At 57.9% G+C, this 10,791-nt stretch overlaps 1 protein-coding gene across 4 annotated transcripts in view; it reads left to right on the top strand.

Annotated features, from left to right (window-relative positions):
• CD6 (CD6 molecule) overlaps positions 1-7,667 on the top strand; it is a 42,878-nt gene extending 35,211 nt beyond the window's left edge. For 2 of the 4 annotated variants that reach the window (XM_039253596.1, XM_039253599.1), the window contains 7 exons: positions 1,726-1,866; positions 2,201-2,299; positions 3,595-3,717; positions 5,090-5,161; positions 5,369-5,632; positions 5,938-6,039; positions 6,594-7,667. In XM_039253596.1, coding sequence (XP_039109527.1) covers positions 1,726-1,866; positions 2,201-2,299; positions 3,595-3,717; positions 5,090-5,161; positions 5,369-5,632; positions 5,938-6,039; positions 6,594-6,658 — 866 coding nt within the window. In that variant the 3' untranslated portion in view covers positions 6,659-7,667. The remainder of the gene's footprint in view (positions 1-1,725; positions 1,867-2,200; positions 2,300-3,594; positions 3,718-5,089; positions 5,162-5,368; positions 5,633-5,937; positions 6,040-6,593) is intronic. The other 2 variants (XM_039253597.1, XM_039253598.1) reach the window with 2 other exon arrangements.
• The last annotated feature ends 3,124 nt before the right edge of the window (positions 7,668-10,791 follow it).

Below are 10,791 nucleotides of genomic sequence, written 5' to 3' on the forward strand. Positions count from 1 at the left end.
GAGCTTTACCATCATTATTTCCCAGCCCTGTAACCCTCCTGGCATCCCCATCGGGGAGGTCTCATTAGAGCCTTTACACGTAGAAAGAGGCTTGCGCTCACAGGGTAAAGGCACAGCCAGCCAGCATCGGCCGGAGCTCGCGTCCAAGGCTCTGATCTGAACCACGCTTGGTCTACCCACCAGCTGTGTATAGCTTGGGCGACTTCCAGGGGGACTCCTGAGGCTCAAAGCCCAGCTGTGTCCCCAGCTAGCTGTGCAACGGTGAGCTAAGTCTCTCTGAGCCTCAGATCCCTCGACTATAAAGTGGGGATGATAATCTCAGTAGCTTTCTTCTGGCAGCATCGTGAGTCTCCAGTGAATTCATTTCTTGAAAGTGCTGAGAACAGGGTGGAGCACACGGTAAGCAGTGTCTGAGCATTAGGTATTCCCGTGATTGTTTAGTCTGGGCGCAGAGCCCCTTGGCGACCCCGAGATAGCCATGGGGGCTGGCCCAGGTTCACGGTGTGCGAGCCATCCCCTGCTTCCATTGGCTTGGGGACGGAGTAGAGGGGCACTAAGCCCTGACACAGACTCTGCAATGGATGAGGGCACAGAGAGGGGATGAAATGCTGGGGTGCAGGGTACACTCTTGCCAGGACCCCAGACACCCGCTCGCACACACTCTCCGAGGTCAAGGTGGGGGGTCTCATCAGCCTTCAAAGAGCAGAGAAAGATCTACCTCCAAGGACCACACTCTAGCCTTTGGCCCTTCAGCCTGTTCCTCTGGGCCCCCGCGGCCCAGCCTCTCTCTTGCACCTACTTCCTGCTACAAAATCCACCTCCACCCGGGTCCAAGTCACCCCCTTTGTTGATGGAGGAGAACAGGGAGGGGATAATCTCTTGGCGGGAGCAGACACTACACCCAGCCAGGGGGTCGGGATGCTCTCATCCCACCAGCCCCCTGTGATGCTGTCACCACCCTTCATCCAGCCCTGTGGCCTGACCCTGAGAAGGAGGTGGTACCCATCTCTCCTCTCGCGAGGGCTCCACTCCAAGCACCTACCTGTATCCAGGCTTTGGGTTCTTGTAAGCAAGGGTGGGGCCAAGAGAGAGGTGAAGACAGTGAGCCACATCGGAGCTGCAGAGCTGGGAGGTCCAGAATCACGGCCCTCACCTCTGCCCTCAGGGCATACATGTCTGGTAGGAATGATGTATCCGGGGCACAGAAGGGACATCTCGCTCTCCCGATGGTCTGTTCACTGCCAGAGGTGGCTCCAAGTCACTTTCTCTGGAAAGCCAGCCTCGGCATCCCGCCCCTGCCCCCCCATCGGAGAATCAGGTACCCCTTGGAAAGCCTCACACCTGCCCACACCTCCTTCCCAGCAAGCATGGCACCATATTGGATTGAGTCAATGTGTTGATCTTCCCACTAGACAGTGGCCCTCGAGGCCTATGATGCTGATGTCATATTTGTATCCCTAGAGCCTAGTGGGCACACAGTGGGCACTCAATGACTGGGAGCCGGGGGAAAGGCTCCCTCAGTTAATTGTTCATTCAATACCCACTTCTTGAGCACCTCCCAACATAAGGCATCTAAAAGCAGATGGGAACGTTCGAAGAAAAGAAGAGAGGAAGAAGATAAGCCCAAAAGGGAAGTGGATCAGCTGTAGAGAGGCTGGAGAGACAAGGAGGGCAAGGAGAACTCTGTGTCCCTTCCTCTTTCTGATTTGGGGTTCTTGCTTCCAGAATCTACTGTGACCCAGCAAGCGGAAGCCTGGAAATCCCGAGAACTAATGCTTCTCATCATTTGCGTCATTCTGGGAATTCTCCTCCTCGGCCTCCTCATCTCCACAGCCTTCATCCTCTTGAAAGTTAAAGGAAAATATGGTAGGTGCAGAGTTCTGGAAGCCACAGGAAAGGCCCAGGGAGGGAAAGAAGCAGGCCTGAGGTGTGGCCTTCTTGGGGGGATGGGGGTCTCAGGGGACTCAGCAGAATGGAGCACCATCTGGCAATGGCTGGCCTCCTGGGAGCACCTCCCGACAGGCAGGATTTTCCCAGCATGCCCGGCAGAAGTGGTCCATTGGAGGACTAGACTGCGTGTGTGTGTGTGTGCGTGTACTTGAGGCAGAGGTAGGGAGACAGGTGTCTCCGTTGAGAACAGGACCAGGTGGCCCGGGAGAGAGCAAACAGTGACTTGTAGCATCTGCTTCCCCTCTCTCAGCCCTGCCCACTGTGGTGAACGACCAGCACCCACCCACCACCACCCCAGAAGCGATCAATAACTATCAAGATGTCCCCATCACCATTTCCAAAGAAGAAGGTAGGATGTCACCCACCTTGGGCCTGAGGAGGGCTGGGAAGGACTAGAAGGGAACACTTTTGTGGGGGGCCAGTACTGTGTGGGTCAAAGCAGTGTCCCAGTTGGAGGTCAGACCTCAGCCAGCCCGCTGGTGCCCGGGGGACTTTGAGCGTGTCACGCCTCAGTCTGGGCCTTGATGGGCGGATGACCTTCCAGGGCAGTCATTCGAGACTAGGCCTTGGAGTTCTGGAATGATACAGGCCTAGGACATTTCTCAGAGGAAGGTTCTGCCCTGCGAATTGGCTGGTGGGTTTGTGATCATGTCACCTCTTTCAATCGCCTCAGTCAGCCTTCCTGCAGAGCCCCGTTAAGATTTCCTGGAACGTAATTTTATTTAAGATGTTGTAAAAATTATTTTATAGTTTATTTATTTTTGAGACAGAGAGAGACAGAGCATGAGTGGGGGAGGGGCAGAGAGAGAGGGAGACACAGAATCTGAAACAGGCTCCAGGCTCTGAGCTGCCAGCACATAACCTGATGCGGGGCTCGAATCCACGAACCATGAGATCATGACCTGAGCTGAAGTCAGACGCTTAACCGACTGAGCCACCCAGGTGCCCCTATTTAAGATTTTCTGAATGAAAAAAAAAAAAATCACATCAGTCATGCATCTTTTACAACATAGGGATTTATACCTCTTGAAAGTCTCGTAAGGGAACTCAAGTTTCCTTGCATTGCATTATGACGGTATTAAATCACCTTTATTTGAAAGCATTCAGTGACCAGAAAACCAACACAGAACTCAGCCAAATTACACAAATATTCTCTCTGCACAGTATCTGTGTATTTGAGAAGAGAACAGGAACAGAGAACTTAGTGCATAAGTTGGGCACAGAGCATTTGCTCACTGAATGCTATGGGCTCGGGGTTCAGAGCCACACTGCTTGCTTCTCTGGGCAAGGTGAGAACCTCCCTGTGCCTCAGTTTCTTCGGCTGTAAAAGGAGGACAGTAATGTACCGACCTCACAGAGTTGTTCCGAGAATCCAGATGAGAGAGCGTTTTGAATGTTAGACCCGCGCCTGGCATGTGGCGACTGCTCCGTGCCTGTGAAATAAACCCGTGTTATTCGTTCCCCATATTTGAAGTGGGGGGGGCGGAGCTTGGAAAACTCAGGCTGGATGGGTTTGTACAAGATGGGCTACCCCACGCTCTCCCCGCTCTGTCTCTGGTCCCCACCATCCATGCTCTCTGCTGCCTCTCCCTGCGCCTTTCTGCCCACCCGTCCCCATGCTCCCCAACTCTGCTCTCTCCCCAGTTCCCAAGCTGCCCATCCAGGTCCAGGCCCCACTCCCCAAGGACTCGGACTCCAGCTCGGACTCAGACTATGAGCACTATGACTTCAGCACCCAGCCTCCCGTGGCCCTGACCACCTTCTACAGTGAGTGCTTGGGCCCGGGCTCCCGAGGGCCCACCCGCCCCTGCCAGGGAGAGGGCCCATGCGGCTGGGGACCTTTAGGACGTTCCACCTGGTGACCCCTGCATGACGTGGGTGGAATGGCCCTTCTCACCCACTGGATTGGCTGCAAATGGTCCCACACCGAGGCTTCAAAATACTTGGTGACCCTAGAGACCTTTCATGTCTCCAACTTCCTTCTTTCCCACGTTTGTCTCTGGCCACACAAGGTCTTAAGATCCGCCCCTTGACATTCACTTAGAAGTGGCTGTGTCTGTGTTAGACAAGGAAGTCCAAGTCCAAGCAAGAGACACTTATTCCGATGGCTTCTCACACGCTCCCACACCCCCTTCTGTGCCCCGTTCTGCCCATCACCCTGACGCCCTCCCCTGCCTTCCCGGGTGAGCCCAGCTTGAACCTCTCAGCCTTTTCTAGCTCTTCTGCCGGCCTGCTGGGGGAGAGGAGGAGGAAGGACGGTGCTCAGGGCAGAGCCTGGGCAAGGCCGGAGGTTAAAGCCGAGAGTCCCACACAGATTGTGAAATCCCTTGGGAGCTGGTCAGACATTCCCCAGGTCCCCCCAGGATCCCCCAGATAAGTGAGGATGAGAGTTTGGCTGTGGGTGTGACAGAGGTCCCCAAATGACAATGTCTCCTACTCCAGGAGGGGAGAATGGATATTGGGGACCGGACCGCTGGTTGTCTGTGCCCCACCCGGCACCCCGGGGCCTCTGGGGTGGGAGGTGGATGATTCCACTTCTGCCATGCCGCAGATCAGAGTTTGGGAGGCACCGCGATGAGGCATCCTTAGAACCTGGGACTCTGAGCCCAGGCACGTAAGATGTAAGACCGAGAATCCAAAATCCTATGCCACTGAGACTCAAGTTCAGGGGCACCCGTTTCGAGAGAGCTGATGGCAAGGTTCCAGATGCTCAGGCCCCTAAGACTCAACAAATCCACCTGTCACCAGTTCTGAAGCGAAGAACTGGATGTAAGCCAGGCTTCCACTCCGGAAAGTTCTAGATGCTCCTAGAAGGCACCACCTGCCCCTTTCCTGCCTAGAGTCTCCAGGGCGTGAGCAGAGAGCCCAGGACTCTTCCTGTTTCCTTAAGCAGGAGGAGAGGCAGCTGGAGGGCCATAGAGGCGCGAGGCGCTGGGATTGCTGGCCAAAAACCAGTAGCCTGTCCCCGGGCTGGTTAGAGATTGAGGTTCAGGGTCCGGCTGGACATGAGCCTACGGGATGATGGGAAATGTTCAGCCTCAGGGCCCCCTCCCGAGTCCCGAAGCCCACCTGTCCTTCCTCCGGGCTCCGAGGCCAGGAGGTGGACCTTCACGCCTCCTCGCCACCGCTCTCCTCGTAGATTCCCAGCGGCACCGCGTCACGGAGGAGGAGGCCCAGCAGAGCAGGTTCCAGATGCCCCCCCTGGAGGAAGGTGAGTGCTGACATGGGGTGTCAGCCCTGCTGCAGGCTCAGCACCCCCTTAGCAACCCCGCTGACCTTGGGAAGCCCCAGAGGCAACTGCCCTCAGCAGGGGGGAGTGGTTTAACAATTCCTCTTTGCAGGCAGTTCTTTCTTGAGTTCAAAGCTTTCTTGATGCATTGCCGCTCCTTTCCTCCCCCTCCTCCCTTTCCTGGCCCAGGACTTGAAGAGGCACAGGGCTCCCAGGTCCCACCCGCCAGCTCCAGCGCTGGCCACTACGTTGTCGCAGACACGCCCTCCCTGGCCTCCCAACACCACCCGAGAAGCGACAGGGGGTCCAGCACATCGTCCGGAGAGGACTATTGCAATAGCCCCAGCAGCAGGCTGCCTCTGTGGACCCCTCAGGCGTTTTCTACAGAGAGAAGCCCCTTCTTGGAGCAGCCCCCCAACTTGGAGCTGGCTGGCTCCCAAGCTACTTTTTCAGGTAAGCTGGGCCCCGGAGGATTCTGGGTGTGTCCCCAGCCCCCCAACCTGTAGCTGACCTGGCTGGAGGCAGCATAAAGCCGGAAAAACCCTGAGCCTGGCTGAGGTCAGGATTCCAGCCCCAGCTCTGCAGCCACTTGCTGTGTGACCTTGGCCGAGTCTCCACCCTCTCTGGGCCTTCATTTTCTTATTCGTGGTCAAGCCAGGGACTCAAGTCTTGTGAGTCGGGAGGACCTCCTAGCTCTGGCAGCTCGTGAGCTGGCCATCCCCAGGCAGAGAGTGACCGGTTCTGGGGGTTTCCGGCAGGGCCCTCGGCTGACGACAGCTCCAGCACCTCATCCGGGGAGTGGTACCAGAACTTCCAGCCGCCGCCCCAGCCTCCCGAGACGGAGCAGTTTCAGTATCCAGGTGCCATGGGGGAGGGAAGGTGGTCCTGGAAGGGAGGGATGGACAGGGGCGCCTGGCGGAGGAATAGGGGAACTCTGGACCCACTGGACACCTCTGCCCAAGAGAAAAAGAAGAGAAGTAAAAGGATTGTTTTAAACAAGCAAGACCATGAAGAGGTGGGGAAAGTGGATGTGGATGGGACAGAGAAAGAGTCAAAGAATGCTTTGAGAGGAAGTGAGCTCCCCATTATTGGGGGCATTCAAGAAGAAGTAGCCGATGGTCCGTTGGGTAGAGACAGAGGGCAGCAGGGGTCTGCCAATGCTCAGTCACCCTTCATGTCCTGTGCAAGTGTGGGGACCATAGCCCTGAACTGCACAGACGAGGCTCTGGCTTCTGGGCTGACATTCTCGCATGGGGGGCTGGCAGTGACCAGGAACATACAATGAGAGTTCCGTCACTGCATACCACACGGCATCGCAGGGGAGGGGTGTGGACTTAGCCCGCTCAGCTCTGTCCCATGGGGCAGGAGGGGCAGTGACCAGCCTCCCACTGACCCGAGCCTCCTGGCCACACAGGAAACCCGGTGCCCCGGCCTGACTCCACCGGCCATGAGGACTACGATGACATCGGAGCCTCCTAGGCTGGGCCCCAGTGAGGCTCCCGGAGGCTCCCTTCCGCCGGACTCCAGCTCCACCTGCCCCTGCTTTCCCACCCGGTCCCCCCCAGATCGCCCCCCAGGGGGCCAAGAAGCCTTCCCCAGAGAGATGCAAGGAAAGCCTTCACCCTGCACCACCCAGTCTCCATCCATCAAACAGAAGCTGCTCACCCAGCCCTCCCCTAGCCCCAAACAGCCCCGAGGTGGAGGGTGCTGCCACGGAGAGAGAGTGAGCTCCCCGTCTCAAGGATGAACAAGCAGCCCGGGCCACCTCTCAGCAGGCTGCAAGGAGAGGCTGAACCAAAGACTCCCGAGACCCCCTTCTGATCCCTCCGGTGTCTGCGATTTGTTTGCTTCCCTGAGTCTCAGCTCGGGGCCCAGAGGTTCTGAGAGAACAAAAATGGGCCCCATCCCAGTGCTGCCCAGGGAGGCCCCGTGTGCAGGGGTTGCTGGGCTGCTTTGGCGGATTCTGGGGCTGGAGTGGGGGCGGTACACTCACTGACCCAGGTTGGCAACCGTCTGGGGTATGGAGTCCAGCCTTCCTGGGAACAGCCTGCTGACCGCAGGCAGGATGACTGCCCCTCCCCCATGACCAAGGGGCTGGCACTGCAGCCGGCCCTGCCTCTGGAGACCCTCAGAGCCCACCAGGGCGCAGCCCTGTTCTGCAGTGACTGTCCCTGTATGGAAGATCCTTATTCTGAGCCTCCCGTGGCTTACAGAGATGGCCCTAGCCCAGCCCCCCCTTAGACCTCAAGTTGGGCCCCAGTGTCCATGGCAGCAGGAGGGGCCCAGAGGCTGCACCAAGTGCCTGGTGCCCAGCCGCCTGCTTGGATTGCTGGGTGCTTCCCCGAGGAGCGCGGGAATATGCAGTGTCGCACCCAGAGCCACAGACGTGTCCCGGCAGCCTCCAGAGAGAGGCCCAAGGGCTCAGGGCCAGCTGCTGGTGTCCTGTTCCGAGCGTCTTGAGATTAAAGTAATTGCTGAATAAAAACGAGGCATGGAGTGCCAAGTCCTTGAACTCTCACGTGTGTGGGGGGGTTGGGGGGGCAGCTCTATCCATGCAGGTGAAATGTTGGGGAATTCAAACCTACTGTGGCCCAGCACCATGAAAAATGCTGGTGACACAGGGCCCGCCCTCTGGGACCAGGTGGACACAGACATGCCCGTGAGTGAGTTCCGTGCCTGTTCTCCCTTCTCTGCCCCACGCGGAGGGCGCTGGCTCAGTAGCTCCAAGGGTTTCTAAGACAGGGTCATGTGGTCTGTGCTCCGAGCCGGCGCCTGGCCAACGCTGGCTCCCAGGCCCGGAGGACTTGGAGTGAGTCCGGCCTAGATGCGGCGGGGACGGGCTGTGGGGTGGCTTTGCACCGAGGAATCCTCCGTCTGCCCAGAGGCTGGGATTTTAGCCCAGCGGTAAGGCCCGGTGCCCAGCTCTGCCTAGGGGTCGGGTTTCCTCCGAGCCCCGCCCCCCCCAAGAGCAGGCAGATGGGGGAGGTCGTGCCCAGAGGGGCCAAGGAGGGCCTGTTTTCCGTTCACCTGTCCCAGACTTGGAGAGAAAGCCGCTCTCCCCAGGGCAACTGTCACAGGATGTGGTTCCCGTGATGGCCCCTTTCTGGCCCTCTGCACCCTCCCCGGCCTTCGGGTGGGGGGGATTCCTGGGGGAGGAGTCAGCGCTGGGGTGGGCCAGGACAGAGTCCCAGGGTAGTTAGTGAAAGCCTTTTTTTTTTTTTTTTTTTTTTTATACAGCCTGGGTTCAAATCCCATCTCCTCCCTGCGTGACCTCCGGCAAGCCACTCGACCTCTCTGAGCCTTTGCTGTGAAGGTCGTCAGTAAAGCGGGCATAGCAGTAGTACACACGACATAGGTGGTAGCAAGAGTTAGAGGCTTAGTTCTTTCTCAGTGGAGGTGAACGAGCACCTTAAAAGGAGCGCGGGGGGGGGGGGGGGGGGGGGGGGGGGGGGGGGGGGGGGGCGCGGGGGGGGGGGGAGGAGAAGAGAAGACAGCCACCAATCCCTGGGTCGTGGCGCCCTGGTGCTGGCGGAGGTGGGGGGGACATCTTGTTCCCACACTTCGTTTTCCAGATGAGGACCCTGAGGCCTAGGAGGGAAAGGACATGTCCAAGGGCACTGAGAGCACTAATAGCCAGGTCCCAACTCAGCGCTATCCCACCGACCCCCGGCCGCCCAGGACTCAGAAAGGAGCTGTGGACGCCCTCTGAGTACCGGCTCCTTTCTCACGAGAGCTACCTCTCCGTCCCTGCCCCCCTCTCCACCCACCCACACGCCAGGATGAGAGAAACTAGGAAACTCTGAGACGTGTCTCCCATGCCCCTTACAGCCTGGTGGCGCCGGGGTCCCACGAGTCAGGGGGACTTTCTGACGGCTGGTGTCCAGAACCACAGGCCTCCTGTGCTGGAGGATGGAGGCCGCTCACAGAGATGGCCTTTCCCAGCCATCTCTAGGCCTCCAGGGCGCCTTATAGAGCGAGACTGCCCTGGAAGCGGGGAGGCAGAGATCAAGGACATCGGCTTTGATCCGAAGACGGGAGGGAGTGGGAGCCTGGCAGGGAAGGGTCCCTAACATAAGCAGGTGTGCTCGCCATCTACCCTCAAGAGGCTGCGCATTCCAATAACGGAATCTGGATCTGGGATCTGGGAGCGGAAATGCCAAGATGTTAAATGGATGTGACAGCCAATCGATACTCTGTCCGGGCGCGAAGACACTGCAGGGATTTTACGGCTCTCTCTGCAAGCCAGTGGGAGAACGGGCACCGGGAATGTGCGGGGGCCCAGGAGAGCCCCTGGCCCAGCTGGAGGGAGGCCATCCAGAAAGACCTGTGGGGGCAGAGGGGGAGGGTGGTGGTGGTGCTGATGCGCTGAGCTGGGCAGTAATGGATGAGTAGGAGTTTGCCCTCTAGGAGTGGAGAGGAAAGGCATTCCAAGCCAGTGGAACGGCATGAGCAGAGAGAGCACGAGACACCAGGTAGCTCCCAGGGTAAAGGGTGGGCCTGGCCTGATAAGAGAAGAGGCTGAGGACAGTCAACTCTCATATCAACTCAACTTTGTTGCTAAGAAAAACGGAGGCCCCGAGAGGTTAAGTAAAATGCCCAGGACACACAGCTAACAAGCGGCAGCTCTCACGTGCTGCCTGCTTCAGAGTCTGAGCATTAACCATGGCACTTCCGGTGGAAACCTATTCTGGCCCCTGTGACCCCTGCAACCACACCCACCACTGGGCACAGCCAGAGCCCTGGCCTGGCTCTGAGGTCTGGAGACACCAGCCTGTCTGTCCCCCAGGAGCACTGGTACCTGCCGGGTACTGGGATGCCCCGCTCATCACCTGGGCACCTAAGCGGAGCCATGTGCATAGAGGAGGGAAACCGAGCCCCTCCCTTGCAGAGTTCAAAGTCTCTGGGGCAGACGCACAGAGGCCAGTAACTCCAGTATGTCACCACGGTGCGGTGGTAACAGTGACGATGGTGGTGAGTGGCATTTGCTACATGCAAGGCTTAAATGATTTCACGTGATCCTCATAAGAGCTCTCTGGGAAGGTATTATCCTCCCTCATTTATAAGTAAGGAAACGAGGACCAGAGAGGTTAAGTGACAAGCCGGAGGACACACAGCTTGGCAGGCAGTACCGCTTTTCTACGTAACTCCAACGCCCCAGGGTGAAACCACTGCCCTGCGCCCTGGGGGCACACCATGGCATATTTAACCCACACAAACTTTGGTGTATCTGCTCAGCAGCGAAAGAGAAAGAAAAGGAACAACGGAGCCCACAGCCCCCCTCAGTGAACAAACACTGGGCGGGAAGGAGAGAGGAGAGAGGGAGGAGCTGGGGGGCCCCTCTGTTCTCTCAGACGCTGAGAACTATTCATCACCTGTGCATCTTGCCACAGCAGATAAGACTTGAGTTACTAACAACTAGACCTTTTCATGCACGGTGGGTCTGAACCCAACCTCCACACCCCCCGCCCCACCCCTTCATCTGGGTCAACCAGCGCCTGAGGGCGAAATATCTAACCTGGAGACAGTGCAGGACACACTCAAATACAGGAGAGACTCCCTAACGGAGTTTACTTTTCCGTTCCCTTCCTCCCTCCCTTCCTTCATCCCTCTTT

The sequence above is a fragment of the Hyaena hyaena genome, unplaced genomic scaffold, assembly GCF_003009895.1.
Source record: "Hyaena hyaena isolate Hyena2069 unplaced genomic scaffold, ASM300989v1 scaffold_456, whole genome shotgun sequence".
In the NCBI taxonomy this organism is placed as follows: Eukaryota; Metazoa; Chordata; class Mammalia; order Carnivora; family Hyaenidae; genus Hyaena; species Hyaena hyaena.